This window comes from Pan paniscus, chromosome 18, assembly GCF_029289425.2.
Source record: "Pan paniscus chromosome 18, NHGRI_mPanPan1-v2.0_pri, whole genome shotgun sequence".
NCBI classification, from domain to species: Eukaryota; Metazoa; Chordata; class Mammalia; order Primates; family Hominidae; genus Pan; species Pan paniscus.
In genome coordinates, this window is record NC_073267.2 from 99198759 (window position 1) to 99220656 (window position 21898).

General features: G+C 49.5%; 1 protein-coding gene across 11 annotated transcripts in view; it reads right to left on the reverse strand.

Moving 5' to 3' along the window:
• ANKRD11 (ankyrin repeat domain containing 11) overlaps window positions 1-21898 on the reverse strand; it is a 222184-nt gene that overhangs the window by 146551 nt on the left and 53735 nt on the right. For 8 of the 11 annotated variants that reach the window (XM_063597830.1, XM_034941079.3, XM_034941071.4 and 5 more), the window contains one exon: window positions 8988-9072. In XM_063597830.1, coding sequence (XP_063453900.1) covers window positions 8988-8996 — 9 coding nt within the window. In that variant the 5' untranslated portion in view covers window positions 8997-9072. Of the gene's footprint in view, window positions 1-8987; window positions 9073-18606; window positions 18678-19042; window positions 19668-21898 lie in introns of those variants that run through there. The other 3 variants (XM_063597828.1, XM_034941072.4, XM_055099349.2) reach the window with 2 other exon arrangements.

A 21898-nucleotide genomic window follows, 5' to 3' on the forward strand; every position in this document is an offset into this window, starting at 1 on the left:
GATCCACCTATCAACAGGGGTGGGGTGGGAAGGTGGTCCCCATCCTTAGGCCATTCTTCCTCCATGGGTTGCAGCCAGGGTTTCCCGTGGGTCGTCTTGCGCACGTCACGGCCCTGCCCACAGCATAAAAACATACAGGTGTGAGGGAGATGAGAAAGACAGCCAGCTTTTCACAAGAGCAGGAAAGGCTGGGTGGTGCGACTCACGCCTGTAATCACACAGCTTTGGGAGGCAGAGGAGGAAGGACTGCTTAAGGCCAGGAGTTCCAGGCCAGTCTGAGCAACATAGCAAGATCCTGCTGTACCAAAACACACACACACACACGAAAACTGGTTGTCGTGTTACTAAAAGTTTCCATTACAACACTGAAGTTTAGAATACACTATTACTAGGCCAAAATATCCTGGCATTTTATAGGATTTCTTTAACAAAATCTGATCACATCTAAACTGGCATCTTTCTGCTCACTTCTCAATTTCAATCTAAATTTATTTATTTATTTATTTTTTGAGATGTGAATCTCGCTCTGTCGCCCAGGCTGGAGTGCAGTGGCACAATCTCAACTCACTGCAAGCTCCGCCTCCCGGGTTCACGCCATTCTCCTGCCTCAGCCTCCTGAGTAGCTGGGACTACATGCGCCCGCCACCACGCCCGGCTAATTTTTTGTATTTTTAGTAGAGACGGGGTTTCACGGTGTGAGCCGGGATGGTCTCGATCTCCTGACCTCGTGATCCGCCCGCCTCGGCCTCCCAAAGTGCTGGGATTACAGGCGTGAGCCACCGCGTCCAGCCTCAATCTAAATTTAAAACACAGTTTGTTGTTCAGCTACAGGGCGGAATTTCACACGGAGCAGGCACCTCACAGATGCCAACCCGGTGGGTACGGCCCTTTGAGTGTCACCTAAAGCCTCATAAAATCATCACCAAGCCCATCCCCAAAAGCTGTAGTTAGTAAGCCACCAGGATTTGATATTTAGAAACTTATCCCACTAACAAAAAACAAGCAAGAATAAATTTTAAACAAAGGCTGACTGTACCAAGGAAATGGAGAGAATCAACAGAAAAAGACTCATGGACACTGGTGTTGGGAGTGATGGTCTTAGCCCTCAGACCAGACTAAGACACCCTGCAGAGCTGAGGCCATCAGGAACCACGCAGAGCCACGGAAGGGAAACACCTGCCCCGGGCTACAAAGGCCACCCTCTGCCCTCTGCTTACTGCTCTGGTTCTGCCCTCCAGACACATGCAGGTCCCTAAAGCAGCTGCTATCCTGCTGACGTGCTGACACCATCAGATATGAACAAGAATCCCAGTTTTATTTTTCCTAATAAATAAATCATCCATTTAGCAAAACGTCAACGATACCAAAAGCTATCAAAGCATCCTTGGATTTACAAAGAACCCTCGCTCCTCATTTCCCTTATTTTCCCATGCCCAGGCAGAGAGCCCTCTAAGCCCATGGGAAGCTTAACAGAAGGGGGTGGGGAGTGGCCAACTGTGGCCAGGGCAAGACAGAAACCACATGTGCGTGAACACGTGTTCTACACAGAGCCTTATGTACTGGGCCACAGAGTAAGCAGAGCCGGGCAGCTCCTGCTGCCAAAGTCAACATGTTCAGGCTGCCCGGCCTCCACAGGCGCTTTCCTGAAAGCTGCCTGCAGAGAGAGGGGCGGCCAGGGCAGGAGGCAGGATCCTGAAGCTGCCTGCAGAGAGAAGGGTGGCCAGGGCAGAAGGCAGCAGCACAGGGGCTCGGGCCCACGCTGGCTGTCCACACCCAGGGCCACGCCCCCATGACGGTGCCCTCCACCACATCCCCTCTCATGTGTGCTGGTGCCACCATGGGGGCCCAGAGACCTTTTTGTTCTACTTCTCTTTCAAACTTGCAGCCCTGTGCCAGCAGCCAGCACTGCCTTCAGAATCCCTGCACACAAGCGGTGGGAAACCTTGACTGCACCGGAAGAGGAGCAGGCTACCCTGGCTGGGCCAGACGCTACACATCTTGCTGTCGAGATGGTCTACATTTCTTCCTTTTTTCTTTTTCTTGTAATCCTTCTGTCACCTAGAGCTGGAGTGCAGTGGTGTGATCATAGCTCACTACAACCTCTGCCTCCTGAGCTCAAGAGATCCTCCCACCTCAACCTCCCGAGTAACCATGACGACAGGCACGCACAACCATGCCTGGCTAATTTTTGTATTTTTTGGAGAGATGGGGTCTTGCCACGTTGCCCAGGCTGGTCTCGAACTCCTGACCTCAGGCAATCCTCCCACCTCAGCCTCCCAGAGTGCTGGGATTACAGACGCCATCTCATGGTGCCCGGCCAGTTTACATTCGGAACCCACCACTACCCCCTTGTTGACAGTAAGCACATCCCAAATCATTTTTCCCAATGGACAACACAAATAAATAATTAAGATCCTTATTCTAGAGTGGGGAAAAAAGAGACTAGAATTCTCAGCAGAACTTGAGGAATCCAATGGCCAGTAACGAAGATGCCTCCCAGAGTCTCCTGGCCATGTTCCATCCCTCCCCTCAGCCAGGTACTGGGCTGAGATGTCTCCCAGAGTCTCCTGGCCATGTCCCATCCCTCCCCTCAGCCACATACTGGGCTCAGATGTCTCCCAGAGTCTCCTGGCCGTGCCCTATCCCTCCCCTCAGCCAGGTACTGGGCTGAGATGCCTTCCAGAGTCTCCTGGCTGTGCCCCATCCCTCCCCTCAGCCATGTACTGGGGTGAGATGCCTCCCAGAGTCTCCCAGCCGTGCCCCATCCCTCCCCTCAGCCAGGTACCGGGCTGAGATGCCTCCCAGAGTCTCCTGGCCGTGCCCCATCCCTCCCCTCAGCCAGGTACCGGGCTGAGATGTCTCCCAGAGTCTCCTGGCCATGCCCCATCCCTCCCCTCAGCCAGGTACTGGGCTGAGATGCCTCCCAGAGTCTCCTGGCCGTGCCCCATCCCTCCCCTCAGCCAGGTACTGGGGTGCTCAGGCCACACCAGACCCTCCATCTCCTTCCTCCTACCTTCCTCTTCTTCTCAACAAAATCTAAGCAAGTTGTAAATGGGCCTTTTGGTGGCAATGATATGTTAAGACACGCAGAGCCCTTACCCCATTTGCTACAAGAACCCAATTACATCTGGGAAGAAACAAGCGGGACAGGAAAAAGGTACATTGGTGTTTTTGCATCCATAAAGTTCACTTCAATTTAAACAGAACTTACTGAGTACTCTTATGCTAGATCCAGGCAAAATGTTTTTCACCCTCAGATACAAAAACATAGAGGAAAAAATTCCCTTAAGCCAGCTGTAAAAAATGATGGTATTAAAAAAACAAAACACTGGCCCCATGAGAATCACTGTAGTTAACAAAAGAAATACAATAACCGCAATATTATAACCTACAAACAAAAAGCCATTCTCAGTCCCCCAGCAGGACCTCTCCATGCCTCCCAGGTCAGCAGAGGACAGAGGACAGCAGAGGTCACAGGTCAGCAGAGGTCCCAGCACCCAGAGAGGGATTCCAGCTAAAAGCACACATGAGAGAAAACAGCTGACAGCCAGAGCTCCCAATGGGGAGCTCCAATGTTCCAAACCCTCCCCCAGGCCCTGGGACTCTCTGCCCATCAACCAGAGCCTGGAGGGGTAGGGAGTAGGAGGGGGCGCCGCTCAGCCACAAGTGCCCGTTTTCACATGAACAAGTCTAACTTAAATGACACAGCATCTTCTATAAGTTATTGCAGTTTAAAGAGGCCTAGCCACAGATAATTCCTCCGAACTCTAAAATAAAAACTGATTCTACTAAACAGTGGAGTTATTTATCTTGGCATAATTACTACGCATATTTCTTTGATAATAATGGAAGTATGGTGTTACCTGTTTCTAAATCCTAACAAAAACTTATGTTGAAAATGGAAGTGGGCCGGGTGCAGTGGCTCATGCCTGTAATCCCAGCACTTTGGGAGGCTGAGGTGGGCAGATCACGAGGTCAGGAGATCGAGACCATCCTGGCTAACACGATGAAACCCCGTCTCTACTAAAAATATAAAAAATTAGCCGGGTGTGGTGGCGGGCACCTATAGTCCCAGCTACTCGGGAGGCTGAGGCAGGAGAATGGTGTGAACCCGGGAGGCGGAGCTTGCAGTGAGCCGAGGTCGAGCCATTGCACTCCAGCCTGGGCGACAGCCAGACTGTCTCAAAAAAAAAAAAAAAAAAAAAAAAAAAAAAAAAAAAAGGAAATGGAAGTGAACTCACATTGGCACCTACAAATCCCTTACAGGCCTGCAAACCTAGTCCTGTGGCTGTCAGCAGCCGCGAGGAACCCCTGGAGCATTCTACGGCTGGACACAGAAACAGCCGACAAGCACCCCAGGGGGTGAGGGTGCCAGGGAGACTCTGCACTCCCACAACACCCTAGGGTGCACAGGGGCCTGCCCAGAAAGAGCCTCTCTCTGCTTTCAAGGCCAGACTGGGGGGAGGCAGGAGGGTGGTACCAAAGACAGCAGCCCTGCCCCTCCCCACCTCCAACCTGGCCACCCAGACAGGGACCCCAGCACACCAACAGCAAGCAGAGGGGGCTCGGCTCTGGCTGAGCCGACTTCCAGCCCAGCCACCACCACGGGCCTGCACACCCTCCGCCACGGGCCTGCACACCCTCCAGGATGCCACAGGCACAGCTGCTCGAACTGCGCACTCGGGGACACCGAGGCGCACGATCGCACCTGCCTTACAAGTTCAACATTTCAGCAAGACAGAACCTGATTACTTTTCTATCTTAAATAGAGATGTCAATTAAAAATGTAAAACATTAAGTCTAAGCCTCTTTTCATATGAACAACACTGCCTTTGTTATCATTAACAAACCACTTTCAAAACCCCCAATTTTTGGGAAAGGTAATTTGAAAGTCCCATTTCACAGCAAGCACAAATGGAACACCCACATGTTGTGAGGGTCAGCAGCCCGCTGTCACTCACGGCCACACTCACTGGGAACCGCGTGCTGGGGTCATCGGGGGCCACGCAGCCGCACCGCCTGAGAGGACTAACCCTTCTGTTTTGCCAAGAAAGATGTCAGCTTCAACTACTTTTATAGTGGAGAAACAATTTACAAACTAAAATTGTTTTAAAGCCTCTATTTTCATGCAGTTTTGTTTCTGTAAAGTGTTATTTAATCTCTAAGGAAGTCTTTACAGTAGATATGACCGTGACCACTGTCCTGGGTAGGAGACTGAGGCTCGGAGAGGGGAAGGGAGAAGCCAGGGCCACAGAGCTAGCACCAGTCAGCCCATCACACAAGGCTATCGGGGACCCTGTGTCACTGCGGCCACACCTGGCCCAACCTCAGGGCAGGACCAGCCTAGAATCCACCCAAGCTGGGCACCTAAGTCATGCCCGGATGGGAGAAAAGAGCACAGCAGCGTGTACTGAAGAAGCGACGGTGGAGCTCATCTCAACGGCTCACATTCCACCCCAAGGAACCAAAGTGAAACACGGGAACGACACAAATACCAGCATGAAAAATATCAGAGCACCTGTAACATTCTTCTCCTTCTTTATTTGGGACAGGGTCTCACCCTGCGGCCCAGGCTGGAGTGCAGTGGTGTGATCATAGCTCACTGCAGCCTCAACCTCCTGGGCTCAAGTGATCCTTCCTCCCCGCTCAGCCTCCCCAAGTAGCTGAGACCACAGGCGCATGCATGCCACCATGCCTGGCTCATTTTTTTATTTTTTGTAGAGATGCGGTCTCGTCATGTTACTCAGGCTGGTCTCGCACTCCTGAGCTCAAGTGATCTACCCACCCCTTCCTCCCAAAGTGCTGGGATTACAGGCGGGAGCCACTGCACCTGGCCAGCTATTCTTTTTTTTTTTTTGAGACGGAGTCTCCCTCTGTCGCCCAGGCTGGAGTGCAATGGCGCGATCTCGGTTCACCGCAAGCCCCGCCTCCCAGGTTCACGCCATTCTCCTGCCTCAGCCTCCCGAGTAGCTGGGACTACAGGCGCCCGCCACCACGCCCGGCTAATTTTTTGTATTTTTAGTAGAGATGGGGTTTCACCGTGTTAGCCAGGACGGTCTCGATCTCCTGACCTCATGATCCACCCGCCTCGGCCTCCCAAAGTGCTGGGATTACAGGTGTGAGCCACTGTGCCCGGCGAGCTATTCTTTTTTTAAACCCTGCATTTTAATGCCAGATAAAACAATGGAGAACAGGCATTCAAGACCAGCCTGGCCAACACAGTGAAACCCTATCTCTACTAAAAACACAAAAATCAGCTGGGTGTGGTGGTGGGTACCTGTAATCCCAGCTAGTCGGGAGGCTGAGGCAGGAGAAACTCTTGAATCTGGGAGGTGGAGGTTGCAGTGAGCCGAGATTGCACCACTACACTCCAGGCCCTGCACAACAGAGCTAGACTCTGTTTCAAAAAAAAAAAAAAAAAGGAGAACCAGCCTCAATGAGGTCCTCAGGAGGCCCTCACATGCCCATGTGGGTCATGGCGCCTCTGGTCACACTGCGCCCAACCTCTGCTCAGGAGGGCCTCTCTGTAGCAACACTGCAGTCTCCCTGATGGGAGGCCACAACAGACCTCATGCTAAGGGTCTTCCTCGTATTCAATCTAACCACCACAGGCAAACAAAAGACAAAATCAATACTGAGGATCTATAGTTCACAAAAGTGACAAATGGCATTAAACACCTTAGATTATTACTGTGGCATGGTCAAAAATGCCAACATTTCCTATGTCATTAAACCTAAGTATCAGTACATCTATTGTTCTCAATCCACTAGAGTGCTAGACATTTAGGCCAATTCCAGGTCCTGTCAGCAGAGTTGCTGATAGCTTGCTCCCCTTTAATCAGAGAAGCCTGTATTTTGAATCCATCGATTTTTTTTTTTTTGTCCAGAGACAGAGTCTTGCTCTGTCGCCCAGGCTGGAGTGCGGTGCTGTGATCTTGGCTCACTGAAACCGCCTCCCAGTTCAAGCAACGCTTCTGCCTCAGCCTCCCAACTAGCTGGGATCACAGGCATTCGCCACCACGTCCGGTTAATATTTACATTTTTAACAGAGATGGGGTTTCACCATGTTGGCCAGGCTGGTCTGGAACTCCTGGCCTCAAGTGATCCACCCACCTTGACATCTCAAAGTGCTGGGATTACAGGCATGAACCACTGTGCCTGGCCACTAATTGCTGATTAATACTTTTATTTTTCACACTAGTAAGCAGCATTTTGGCCAGGTGTGGTGGCTCACACCTGTAATCCCAGCACTTTGGGAGGCTGAGGCAGGAGGATTGCTTGAGAGCAGGGGTTCAAGACAGGCCTGGACAATGTAACAAGACTCTGTTTCTACAAAAAAAAAAAAAAAAAATTAAAAAAAGAAAATGCAGCATTTTGCTTTTCCTTGTCATACATTAAGGTCAGCAGTATCCTTTTCACAAAGAGGCACAGCTCAGACCCTGGGGTGTGGGGTGCTCCCTCATCGCTGCCCCCCTTTTCCCATGTACCTGGCCCCTCCATGGCACCCCTTTTATCACAACCAGGCTCAGTCCACCTCCAGATCTTGAAAAATGTCTCACCTGATCACGAACATGCCCACTACCCAGGCTGGCTTCATTCTAACTACAAACCATCCCACAGATTAAGAGAAGACAATTCTAGACCTATTTTCAAGGATATCTCAGATTCCCTTTCCTTCAAACCTCACCTCTATTTCCAAGGAAAGAATTCAGTCATATGAAAGACAGCAGTCAGGTGTATTTTAAAGTGGCCTGACTCCAGGCGACTGAGATAAAGGACAGATACACCAAACTATGAAGCTCCCGAAAGCTGCAGGAAAGGTTCTTTCACGTTTGCTAGGAGTGACAACACAAAACAGATTATGTATTTTTGGACTGTTCACTTTAAAACCATGACTCATACCTGGCCAAAATATGAAAATTTAATTTAGCCAAGTTTTCTCTTCAACTGCTGTCAATCCACATATCAGAGAAAATAACCTGCCAGTTCACCATGCGTCTCTGGAAGGAGGGAGGACTCTGCCCTACAGCGACACGTGCTTGCTCAGAGCCAAGGCCAAAGTCTTTTTGGAGACTGCTGCCGCTCCTCTCGAAAAACATGCCAGTGACTCCCAGGAGGAGGCAACGAGTCAGGGCTGGCGAACCAAGCTCCCACTCCTTACCTGCCAACCATACACACTGGTCTCCAGCTCCTAGGAAAAGCCAGAATAGCCATCTAGAGGGTTCAGCAGCAGCACTATGCCCAGAAGCACAGGACAGCCCGGCAAGACCACCAGGAACCTAACAAGAGCAGAAAAGCTCCCAGGATACAGAATCCTCATCCCAGGACAACCCGGCAAGACCACCAGGATCCTAACGAGCAGAACAGCCTCCAGGATACAGAATCCTCATCCAAGGACAACCCGGGAAGACCACCAGGATCCTAACGAGCAGAACAGCTCCCAGGATACAGAATCCTCATTCCAGGACAACCCGGCAAGACCACCAGGATCCTAACGAGCAGAACAACTCCCAGGATACAGAATCCTCATCCCAGGACAACAGCAAGACCACCAGGATCCTAACGAGCAGAACAGCTCCCAGGATACAGAATCCTCACGCAAACTGTTAACACAACATGCCCAGAGCACACAACACACAGCATGGGGTGGGGGTCTCAGTCATCACCAGACCATCTGAGGATGAAGAAAATTAAAGGAGGACAAGAGGAAATAAACTTCTTTTATAGGCTATTAACAACCTATTTAATTTTTCAGCAGATTTCTTCTCACTGTGACACCAAGGATCCCATTCATTAATCCAAAAACGCTTACCTGTTACCACTCTGAATACACTCTAAGTGAAATCCAGAACAAAATTCACAACATTTCGACAAAACTCTATCAAGTCCAAGAAAACCAACCTGGACACTCACACATTATTTTGATACTTATTTTTACAAATCAATGACAAAAACATAAATTGATAGAGAATGCAATGAGTATTTACCGATTCCATAGCTGAAAGTCAGTGCTGACGAGGACTGTCTTTTAAATCCAATGGAGGTGTGTCCCAGAGCAGGGCTGTATATATTCTGAAACAAGAGAGTGAGATTAGTTCATGTCAATAATAATTTCAGCCTCAGTTCTTTCATCGCTCTCTCTCCCTCCATTTGGTCCACACGGTTTATTCCATCGCCCTTCCTCTCCCATGACCCACTGCTGAGCTCCTGGTCACTGTGCCAAGGCCAAAACTTACTTCATTCATCAAATACTTTTACGTCAAAATGCAGCAATTACAACTACTTAAAGGTAAATCCAAAGTCCAGCACAAAAACAGAGTAGATGACACTGATACAATCTTGTGAAATCACCAGAAAACCAGATTTTAGAGGCTCTGGGGCTTTTTATACGTAAGAAACCAAATAACCCAAGTGGGCAATCTCGCCACAGAAACAAAACATTACCAGTAAGCTAAGTTTTTAAAAGGCTTTTTTTTTTTTTTGGAGACAGAGTTTCACTCTTGTCCCCCAGGCTGGAGTGCAGTGGCGTGATCTCAGCTCACTGCAACCTCCACCTCCCCTCCTGGGTTCAAGCAATTCTCCTACCTCAGCCTCCCGAGTAGCTGGGATTACAGGCGCTCGCCACCCACCCCCGGCTGATCTGGACCTCCTGACCTCAGGTGTTCCACCCACCTCGGCCTTCCAAAGTATTAGGATTACAGGCATGAGCCACCATGCACAGCCTTAAAAGGCTAATTTTAAGTTTAAGAAGCATATTAAGTTTTAAACTACATAAAAGGTGCAAAAAAAGATAAGGTGGTTTTCATTTCCACTGAGTATTTTAAGAGGAAAAGATTATACTGCAGTACCATTTTTTTAAAAAGCTGAATAAGGCCATGCATGGTGGCTCACGCCTGTAATCCCAGCACTTTGGGAGGCCGAGGTGGGCGGATCACTTGAGGTCATGAGTTCAAGACCAGCCTGGCCAACAGGGCAAAACCCCGTCTCTACTGAAAATACAAAAAATTAACCAGGTGTGGAGGCTTGTGCCTGTAACCCCAACTACTTGGGAGGTTGGGGCAGGTGAATCCCTTGAATCTGGGAGGCAAAGGTTGCAGTGAGCCGAGACTGCACCACTGCACTCCAGCCTGGGTGACAGAGCAAAACTCGTCTTAAAAAAAAAAAAAAAGAGCAGCTGAATAAAACTATATAATTTCCCTGAAGAGCTCTGGGGACTCCAAGAATAAAACAAACCCGTCTAAATGGGGGGAAAAAAATCTATACCCATGTTACTTCAGTCCCATCCAAACAGCAGGCTCTCCTCCAACTCCAAACACTTCCGTGTGCAGAACCAGGGAAGGAAGCACAGACAGGATTGAAGGCAGCTCCCAGGACAGGGCTTGCTGGTGCAGGGTTCCCCGGCTCTGCACTTAGCATCCCAGAGAATCGCGTGTTTCCTGAGCAACACTCCTGGCACGTGCGTTTTGCAAAGATGGAGTGAGGTTTTTCCTCCTTACACTCCTGGAAGATGGAGTGAGGTTTGTCCTCCTTACACTCCTGGACAGGATTGTTCAAAGCTGCCATTAACCTCAAGGACCATTAAAAATAAGTGTGTGATGGGTGTGCTGGCTCGCGCCTGTAATCCCAGCACTTCAGGAGGCTGAGGCAGGCGGATTGCTTGAGCCCAGAAGTTGGAGACCAGCCTGGGCAACATGGCGAGTCCCCATCTCTATAAAAAATTCAAAAAATTAGCTGGGCATGGTGGCGTGCGCCTGTAGCCGGAGCTACTCACACCACTGCACAGCAGCCTCAATCCATCAATCAATAAAAATAAATGTGAATACGCAGCTTCTAGTCACCACACAGCCTGGTTTCAGTGAAAAGCAGCAAGTGTGCCACGAAGCTTTCCGTAAAAGAGCTCAGAGGGGGAAGAGCATCAGCAGCAGGAAGCCAGCGAGGAACCCCAGCATCAACCTCCAGAGTCCTGAGAGCACTCAAAGCATCATGAGTCCAACGATTTGCAAGCTCAGTGCCACTGGCATTTGGGTTCAGCGCGCCAACAGGGTTGAGCAGCGTCGGTCTTCTAGATGCCAGTAAGGCCACCCAGCAAATCCTGGCAACCAAAAATGCCTCCAGACGATGTCCGCTAAAGGGCAAAACACGCCGGTGAGAACTGCTGCTTTAATGCAGCTGCTATTTCCCACGTATGAAGAAACTGGGCCCAAATCAGGTGAAAGTGAAAAACATCACTTAAAAGTGAAACAAAACTCAGTTTTCTGTTGTCTTAGGGTCCCACAGGGTATAGAAAGCAAGTTGGGAAGAGAAAATTCTGGTCTGAAGGTCTTTTCTTTCTGATTGAGAGACAATCTCAGTAACTGATCCCATTATCTCTGGAAGACAGTACCAATCCAGAGCCTCTAAAATATTTGGAATAAACATTACAGATTTTTTTTTTAAGAGACAGGGTCTCACTGTGTTGCCCAGGCTGGGAATGGAGTGGTGCAAACACAGCTCACTGCGGCCTCAACCTCCTGGGCCCAAGGGGTCCTCCCACCTCAGCCTCCCAAGTAAAGACATTTTCTAAGGTGTGAAAAAAAGCTTCATTTAGAATACATGTATACATCAAAACCACCACCACGACTATAAACAAGCTATGTTGTCAAACAGAAAAGCACCAGGCTACACTTCTTACTGTCAGCTCCTGCCTACAGCAACTCAGGAATCAACAGGCCTGTGGAGGCTGAGTGCAGACAGAGACCATGGAGACATGAAGGGTCAGTGTGTGATGACGGAGTCAGGGATGGGACCATCACCCATCCATGTCGGGGGGTGGGGGTGAGACACGAAGGGTCAGTGTGTGATGACGGAGTCAGGGATGGGACCATCACCCGTCCATGTCTGGGGGTGGGGCTGAGACACGAAGGGTCAGTGTGTGATGACAGGACCACTGCCCATCCATGTCTTGGGGCAGGGGTGGGGGTAACCGAAACCAGAATCCAGTTAAAACAACAGGGAGTTGCTTCTACCTATGGAAATGGCAACAGGACAAGATGATAACCCAGGTGCTAAGGAGTCGGCTACACACGTTCTGTGTTAGGAAACCCAGGAGGAACTAATGGCGGCTCTCTCTGAATGGTGGAGCAATGCGAGGTTTTAAATGCTCTTACCACTATGGACTCCTTACTCTCATCAACCCCTTTAAGTGGGTTAGTTGCCACGTAAGGGATAGGGAAAGAAAATTATTTAATACAATCAACGGGTAAAAAGTTAAAGTTACCTAAGAAGAAAGAGCTCTAGGCCAAACCTATAATCCCAGAACTTGAAGAGGCCGAGGTGGGAGGATCACTTCCGCACAGAAGCTCAAGGCTGCAGTCAGTTAGGGCGGCACCACTGCACTCCACCTGGGCCAGCGACTGAGACCCTAAGAATATCCCAAGGCTGCAGTCAGTTAGGGCGGCACCACTGCACTCCCCCTGGGCGAGCGACGGAGACCCTAAGAATATCCCAAGGCTGCAGTCAGTTAGGGCGGCACCACTGCACTCCACCTGGGCCAGCGACTGAGACCCTAGGAATATCCCAAGGCTGCAGTCAGTTAGGGCGGCACCACTGCACTCCCCCTGGGCGAGCGACTGAGACCCTAAGAATATCCCAAGGCTGCAGTCAGTTAGGGCGGCACCACTGCACTCCCCCTGGGCGAGCGACGGAGACCCTAAGAATATCCCAAGGCTGCAGTCAGTTAGGGCGGCACCACTGCACTCCCCCTGGGCCAGCGACTGAGACCCTAGGAATATCCCAAGGCTGCAGTCAGTTAGGGCGGCACCACTGCACTCCCCCTGGGCGAGCGACTGAGACCCTAAGAATATCCCAAGGCTGCAGTCAGTTAGGGCGGCACCACTGCACTCCACCTGGGCCAGCGACTGAGACCCCAAGAATATCCCAAGGCTGCAGTCAGTTAGGGTGGCACCACTGCACTCCACCTGGGCCAGCGACTGAGACCCTAAGAATATCCAAACCATTAAAAGAATTTTTTTACAGAATTTTTCTTTTAAAAAAAGCAATTTAAAAAAAAAGGAACTTGGATGTTATCACCAAAAAGAAGTGGTATTTGAGGGGATGGACACAGTAACCACCCTGGTCTCATCGGTAAACAAGGCATCCACGGACTGAGGCATCCTACCGGACTCCACTAACAGGTGCGACTATGGGTCAGTAATAAACACACTTTTCAATATGTCAAGTAATAACACGATATTCGCGCTGACCCAATCGCACCCCACCTCTTCCAACGCCCTGGGCTCTCCCCTCGCTTTGTTGCATGAGAGCTGCTTTACTCACTGCTCTCGACGAACAGTCACAGCCACGAGCACCGTCCGAAACAGAATCACAGCCTCCGTGGGAAGGAAGCTGGGCAGACCTGATGCTTATTTTTGGAAAGGAACGGAAGTTCAAGATTGTTCATGTTTTTATTACAGTCTCCCTTTTCTCCCCTAAGAGAATCACAAGTTTCAGGAGACTCTGACTGACACAACTGTATTAATGTTTAATTCACTCCCACTTTAATCACTTTTTTCTTTTTCTCTTTCTTTATATCAAAGCACATCAATAATCACTTTTTTCAATCAGGAGATCTACAACTGCTTGCTAACCATAGTCTTCAATCCGCTAAGATGAGCAATTCTTTCCATCCACACTGACTAACCCCAACTGACAGCAGAGAAAAACCACGAGGCCTGTGGCTGCCCCACACCGCTGCTCCTTCAGACAACCAAGGGCCACGCTGGTTTCACAGCTGTGAGCTCAGGCCCCTCAGCTCCCTCCCGTGAGCCACCTTCCCAACACCCTCAGAGCCCAGGAGTCCATGTTAGCAAAGACAGGTCCCTACACTGGCCTTGGTCTCAAAACGCTGCTAGCCAGAACTATGACCTTATGCAAACAATGATTTTCATTCGCGTTAGGCTGGGTGGGAGGGTCCACAGGGGAGCCACTGACGATGGGCATCTGCCCCCGACACTGGCTGACTAACCAGCATCATTAACCCTGGGCTCCGAACGGCAGTCACACCAGCCTGTCTCAGGGCCAGGTCTGTCTTTTCCCTGCTTCCCACAGAACGGCCCGCAGTGCATTCCTTTCATGAGTACAGGAGCATACGGATGGGTTTTAAGAGACTAGTGCGGAGCTGTGGCTTTCTTGATAAATACTTTTTCAGTAACTTCAAATACATGCACAGAGAAGGCATGAGATGTGTGGTTAGAGTTAACCTGAAAGCACAAGGTGGTGCCTGCAGCAGCAGGCACTCAGCACCTGACCCAACTCGACTCAAACATGTGAGCCCACCATTACTAGAGGTCAAAAATGGTCCAATAACCTCCACTCAGTTGTTCATAGCTGTTTTATTCATAAGCACCAGAAACTGGAATCAGCCCAGATGTGCTTCGATGGTGTAAGAAAACGTTTTAAATGGTCCATTTTCCAGGCATGATAAATCTACGCAATGGCAGCCAGCCTGTGGATGTAACAAACCACACGGCTCGTGCACCTAGAAGGTCACAATAAGCGAACAAAATGTAGAAGAGGGGTCAGCCCATAAATGGGAAGAAAGTTTCAGTATTGGGAAATCAAAACTTAAGCGGGTAAGGGGACGGGGTACAACCTTGTAAGCGGGTAAGGGGACAGGGTACAACGGGATAATGAAACTCAGGCGACCTCCGGGAAGATTGTAACCCCATAGTACTCGACCAGTGAGGAACTGGGGGAGGGACTTGCATTAGAGGAGATAAACTACCTGCTGTGACTGCCCCGGGTGTACCTGCCTACCAGGCACCTGATCTTGCAAGACTGCCATTAAAAATCTTGCTTCCTGGCTGGGCGCAGTGGCTCACACCTATAATCCCAGCACTTTGAGTCAGGCAGATCACCTGAGGTTGGGAGTTCGAGACCAGCCTGGCCAACGTGGAGAAACCCCGTCTGTACTAAAAATACAAAATTAGCCAGGCGTGGTGGCGCACGCCTGTAATCCCAGCTACTCGGGAGACTGAAGCAGGAGAATCACTTGAACCCAAGAGACGGAGGTTGCAGCAAGCCAAGATCACACTTCTGCACTCCAGGCTGGGTGACAAGAGCAAAACTCTGTCTCAAAAAAAAAAAAAGAGAGAGAGAAAGAAAAAAGTCTCATTTCTGCTGTTCTGTGTGTCTCCAAGCCCAGTCTTTGGGTGTGGACGGGTGAATGTGTGTTTCTCACCATGGATAAATAAGCTGAGTCCACCCACACCACAGAGACCACTCAGCAACAAAACAGAGCAAACATTACGCTGAGCAAAAAGGCCAATCGAAAAGGTTACATTTCTACGATTCCATTTATATGACACTCTTATGACAAATTTTTCAAATGGAGGACAAATTAGTGGTTCTCAGGGGTTAGGGACCAGGGTGGGGAGATGGGCTGGAAGGGGCAAATGTGGCTAGAAAAGGGCAAAGGGCCGATCCTTGAGATTATGGAACTATTCAGCACCGCAACACGGCAGGGACGGGGGCCCCCAGTGGTGAACACGCACAGAACTCAAATCAATCAATCTCTCTCTCTAACACACACGTACAAGTAAACTTCAGGCAACCTGAGTAAGACTGGTCAGCGATACCATGTCCACATCCTGGCTGTGACGTTCTATTAAGGCCACAGTTCTCCAATGTGTTACCGTTCGAAGAGAGGAGGAGACTGGCCGAAGTGTACAAAGGGCTCTCAAGGATTTCTTACAACAAAACACAAGCTCAAACTATTTAAAAAAAAAAAAAAAGTCCAAAAAAGAAAGAGTCCAATATTGACAATTTCATATGGTTTTATCTAGCATCAACTCACTTTATCCTCACAATAATCCCACAGAGTAGGTATCATTATTATCTCCCCTTTGCACATGAGAAAACTGAGGCCCTAGAAGTGTGAGAAATTTAGTCAAAGTCACATTTTAAATGGTGGGGCCAAGACTTGAAACCAGGCTGGCTGGCTCCAGGGCCCACACTCTTCACCACGATCAGTCTCGAAACTGGAAATGGAAAACATGAACATGAATCTGCTATTATTATGGCTTAAAAATCTTACAATGTAACTTTAGAGGACTTAAAGGGAACACTAAAGACCTACCATCCAGCCTCATCTCATTTTAGTTCTCAGTCAAAAAAAGACACAGCCAATTGGATTCCACTCCCACAATGGTGCCAGGAGCCCCACAATCCCAAGGCCAGCTGGTGCAGACAGGTCACCTATCCACTCTGATCAAACCATTCTCCTGACCTTGGTCTCCTTCGTTTTTTCAGGTTGGGGGCGGACAAGGTGGGCCGGTTATTTCGATTTTTTCGGGCTGGGGGCATAGAAGGTGCAGTTATTTGTTTCCTGTTTTTGGTGTTTCTTTTTTAAGGGTGGGGTGCTATTCATTTCGTTTTCTCTGATTTAAAGTGAAAGAGAAGGCTCCAGGGAATAAAGGCAACTAAGCAAACTTCAGAACTGAGGTGACCCTGAGGAGGAACTAGAAGGAAAACCAGGCTTCCTTCTTCAGTGCAAATGTTTCTTTTTACTACAGGAAAAAACGAAACAGGAAACAAAATGAATGTTCCCAAACAATTCTCTTTATACCATTTAGCAGAAGAAGGTGCAAAGTGGATGAATGCAGAACGAGAACAAGAGGGAACGATTTCACACAACCGTTCTTCCCTTTCCATAATGCCTGCCCTGATAGGAATCAAACTCCTTTGCTAAAGAACAAAAGCCAACTATGGAAGGCAGGAGAACCTTCAGTCCTCAGAGAAGGCATCCGACTCCTGCCAAAACCTTCCCTTCCTCACCGGATCCAGGGGAATGGCAAAAACAATTCGTGTTTGAAAGTAAACAGATACACAGCTATAACAAAAAAACAAAGGAAGCTGTAGATCAGAAACTGGGAAATACCTGAAAATTAGAGGAGGACAAAGGCATGAAATCAAACTAGAGAAAGTGACACAAAAGCCAACAGTGAAAACAGCCCCAATAACACACAGGAGAAGGTGGAGGAAGGACAGTGCTGGACTGTGCAATACCTGCCTCCCTCCCGCAGGAGGCCCGGCTCCACAAGACCCCAACCAGCGCCGGCCGAGTTCACAAGCTCCCTGAGCAACAAACACCAACTCCCTGCGTGGCTTCACTAAAACAAGCCTTGATAGGGAACAAGAGGCTCTGATGGTCACTTAAACACCACACACACACACACACACACACACACACACACACAAAAATCTGAAATCTTGACCAATGAAGACATAAGACCAACCTTTCAGAAAGCCTAAATCAGGCGCATATAGATGACCAATTTATTTCTAGCTCTTAGTAAACCCACAGAATTCCAAATCAGCATCACAGTCTAATGGCAAAACTCAAAAGGAAACATGAATATATTGTGATCTACTTGTCTCGAGCTCACTGTTGGCCTCACCATTTTATGATCGGCCCACAATGATTTGTACAGCCCAACATCTAAGATGCAATGAACAGAATGTAAATGGAGGTTGGGGGGAGGGAAGGGACTACACAGCTTCTGAGAGAACAGCAACGTCCCTGCAGCGTGGGATTCTCAACTCTCGCACTCAGACGTTCTAGTACACAGCAGGTACTCGCAACTCTCGCGCTCAGACGTTCTAGTACACAGCAGGGACTCTCAACTCTCAGGCTCAGAAGTTCTAGTACACAGCAGGGACTCTCAACTCTCAGGCTCGGACATTCTAGTACACAGCAGGGACTCTCAACTCTCACGCTCAGTCGTTCTAGTACACAGCAGGGATTCTCAACTCTCATGCTCAGACGTTCTAGTACACAGCAGGGATTCTCAACTCTCACAGTCTCACAGTCGTTCTAGTACACAGCAGGGACTCTCAACTCTCACGCTCAGACATTCTAGTACACAGCAGGGACTCTCTACTCTCAGGCTCAGACGTTCTAGTACACAGCAGGTGCGCTGTCCTTTAACAAGGACAAAGGTCAACAAATGCCCCTTGGATGAATGGCTGATTGGCAAGCATTCCACACTGCAGGCTCTGTCCCCGCCCAGCAGACTTGTCCCCTATCTTGAAACACTACTTTTCCATTTCATTAATGCAACCTGATGGCCGGCCACTGTAACAAAAGAAACATCACCAAAATGAATTGTTTCTTCCTTAAGACAAAAGGGAGTTTGCTCCTCACGTATGACCTTATGCAGTTTCTGTCTGAGAATCATCATGTCCGTCAGCCCTGCCTGTGCTCTCCTCTTCCCACTGTGCTTCCTCCTGCATCACAAAGGAAACCCCTGTGAGCCTGGGAAGTGGGTGCGCAGGCGGAGAAACAGAAACGGCCACTCCGGGCTCAACCTATCCATCCCGGCCTCTTCCTAAGACCAAGGCGCTGCTGACTCAACCCTGCTTCCGGACGCCTAGGGTTAACATCTGCTCCTTCCTCCTGTTTGCATTCAGTGAAATCCTCTCCTCTCCCAGCAGTTTCCACATAAAACCTGCCTCTTTCTTTATTAAGAATTGTTTACAGAACTCTCAAGCAGCAAAGGCAAAGTACAGAAGATAAATAAAAGCAAGCTGGCCAGTGCGTGCGACTGGATGGACAACATCTTTACCCACATGTCTGCATCAGCTCTGCGTTGTTCAGCGACAAATCCCGTGTCTGGAAGAGTCCTGGCAGGCTGCACGGGCTGGAGAGAGAGCGAGCTGGTGAGTGGCTGCCCCTCCCATCACCACCACTGGCCACACCATGATGATCACACACCCAGGCACGCCCACTCTGTGCTCTCCACGCATCGCCTCATTCAACCCCCACCACAGCCCTTAACAGATGCCACCTCTGTGTTTCTTGTGAGAAACATGGAACATAACTGGCACTCATCTAGCATGGGCTCGCAGTAGCACTGAACCTACAAACCACTCTCTTCCCAGGCTTCCACCCCACCATTCCCGGTTTCTCTTGTGAACTTTGTTTCCATTTTGTTTCACTTGCTACATCTCCTTCCTCCACCTCCTCCCTCAATGTTGTCTTCAGCCACTGCCGGGGCACTCTCACCTGCCTCTGACTTTAACGACGTGCGGCTGAATCCCAGCTCTGCCAATCAGAGTTGAACCCACTGAACCCACTGCAACAATGTCCAACTAGAGACACTGTCAATCAGAGACAATGTTCCCACCTTGCTCGGCTCTCCTCACACAGGCTGTGCACATACAGAGCCCTCACCCCACTCCTTCCTGTATCCCCTGCCTTGCTGCAGGGCACCACTGTCTAACCCTCCAAGGCGGAAACCAGCTGCCTCCTCCTCCCTATCAAAAGCCCACTTATAAATCCTGTCCATTTCCAGCTCCTCCCCATCACTGTCACTCCTCCCTACTGCCACCGCTCTGACTTCTAGTTCAAGAGTGTCTCAGTATTTCTTTACCTACATCATCATAACAACTTAATTATCTCCACCTCCAGCCACACACACCATCAACTTATTCCCCACAGTGCTAAGGGGAGAATTTGCCACATCTGATTCACTTCTTATTTACACCTCAGTCTGGTGTGCAGAAGTCACTGGGCTAACATGGAATATATTCATGTTGTACATCGTGATGCAGTACACACACACACACACACACACACCCCTGGAAAATAAAAGCTTCACAGGACGAAAGCTCCCACTCCTACATGGGACACACTCCAGTGTTTTCCCAGGCTGGCAGCCGCTGTTTGTGACCTCAGGACCCATCGCCGTGGCAGCCGCCTCCCAGAGCCCGTGGCATGCACTGTGTTGAGGGCTGCTGTCTGGCTGCCTCCCCAGCCTCTGAGCAACCGCAAACACCTTCCAGTTTAGGAGGGTCCCTCTCCATCTTCCTAGAATGCCCTTTTCTACTGTGTCCACCTGGCAAACTCCTATTCATTCTTTAAAGTCAAGCTCAGGTCTTGACTTTCTTCCTTATACTTCTCAATATTCTTCAAATTCTCCACAGAGATATGTATTGCTTTTATATTTTTATACTATGTCACCACCATACCCGAGACTTACCAGTCACACACTCACCCCCATTCATATTCTATCACAGTATAATCTTGAGCCCAGGAGTTCAAGACCAGCCTGGGCAACATAATGGGACCCCATCCCTACAAAAAATTAAAAAATTTGGCATGGTGATACACGCCTGTGGTCCCAGCTACTCAGTAGAACCACTTGAGTCTCTACTCAGGAGAATCACTTGAGCCTGTGAGGTCGAGGCTGCAGGGGGCTTTATCACAGCCCCACACTTCAGCCATGGGTGACAGAGACCCTATCTCTCTCTCTCTCTCTCTCTCTCACACACACACACACACACACACACACACACAAAATATATGGACACAGGCCACATTATATACAAGCATTGCCATAATAAAAACAGCTCTCCCTTGGCCTCTGAGCATTTTACCCTTCTGATCCATTCAGCTTCTTTGGAACAGATGGATATTCACCATAAGATGTAGTTTATGGACGAGTAATTTGGAAATGAAAAAGGAAGACAGTAAGGAGGCCTCCCCTTCAAGAGGGTTTCATGACAAGGCCCAGTTGAGTGGCCATGACTGGCCGGATCCTTTGGCCCTTACATATGGATCCCTCCAGGCTCTTTCAGTCTGCTAACCTACAAGTTAATTAGTCCATTTCTAGGAAGAAAGTGTCCGTTGTCTCCTCTGCAGACTTTCCACCTCCTGACAGCACAGGAACCTAACGGCATGCCAAGTTCAGACTCCTTTTTCTTTGCACCTCACTACCACCGACAGGCTTTCAAACATACTATTCAGAACAGAGACACGGCCATTGGCCACCAGTCCCAGCTCCAGCAACACTAAAAGGCCTCCCTAAAGGAGCAGCAGGAGCGCAACAGAGAAGGAACAGGGTTGGACGCAGCAGGGCTGGACACGCCACCTTCACGGGAGTAAGACAGAAGGAACGGGCTTGGACGCGGGGGCTGGGCACGCCACCTTCACCAGAGTAAGAGAGAAGGAACGGGCTTGGACGCAGCAGGGCTGGACACGCCACCTTCACGAGAGTAAGAGAGAAGCAACGGACTTGGACGCGGGGACTGGGCACACCACCTTCTCCAGCCCCAGAGCCCCACTGTGGAGAGAAGAGGGGCTGCTCTCTGCCTCAGAATCCAAGAACTCCTGAGAAAACAGCTACATCGACATCTGGTATTAACATTTGATTGTTTAACCACACTATAAGAGAGAAGGGGACATGGACACTGGCCTCTAAATACAGAAGTTTCCAGCTCCCAGCTGGTTACTCTGAGAAGATGCCCCTAGTGTGTCACCTACAGAGAAGGGAGGATGCCCACCTACCCTGCCTGGCCTGCACCGCCCACTAGAAATAAACAACAGGCCCCAAATGCAAACAGGACCAAGAGAAGGGCCATACGGCAGCAGCACCCCAGTGCCTCCAAGACGCCACTCACCCATGGTGCGCCCTACACACACTCACCTCCTCAAGACACTATGGATTCTGTGTGTCTGGGGGTGAAGACTGCAATTTTTTAAATGTTTTCCAAGTAAATCTAATTAAAAAATAAATCACTGATCTAGCCCTTCCTCACCCAAACTCCCAGTCATACAGTTGTCGAAATAATGACCATAAAGCAATTCTTCTCTAACTTGAGAATTCTCACACTCTTCTTCTCCACGCAAGTCGGAAAGACCTAGTCTGAGAAAGAAAGCCATAAAAATGAGAGAATCCAGTGAAGTCGCTGCAGCCAGGAGGAGCAGCACCGCGCAGTCCTGTGCCTCACCCCTGCCCAGGCCACCTGAGCCCCACCTGTCACAGTGAGGCTGCAGAAGCATGCGGCTGGTCAGCAGCTAATCAGCAGAAGGAAAGCTGGCCCGACAATCCATGCCTATAAATTCCACAACAGATGTCTC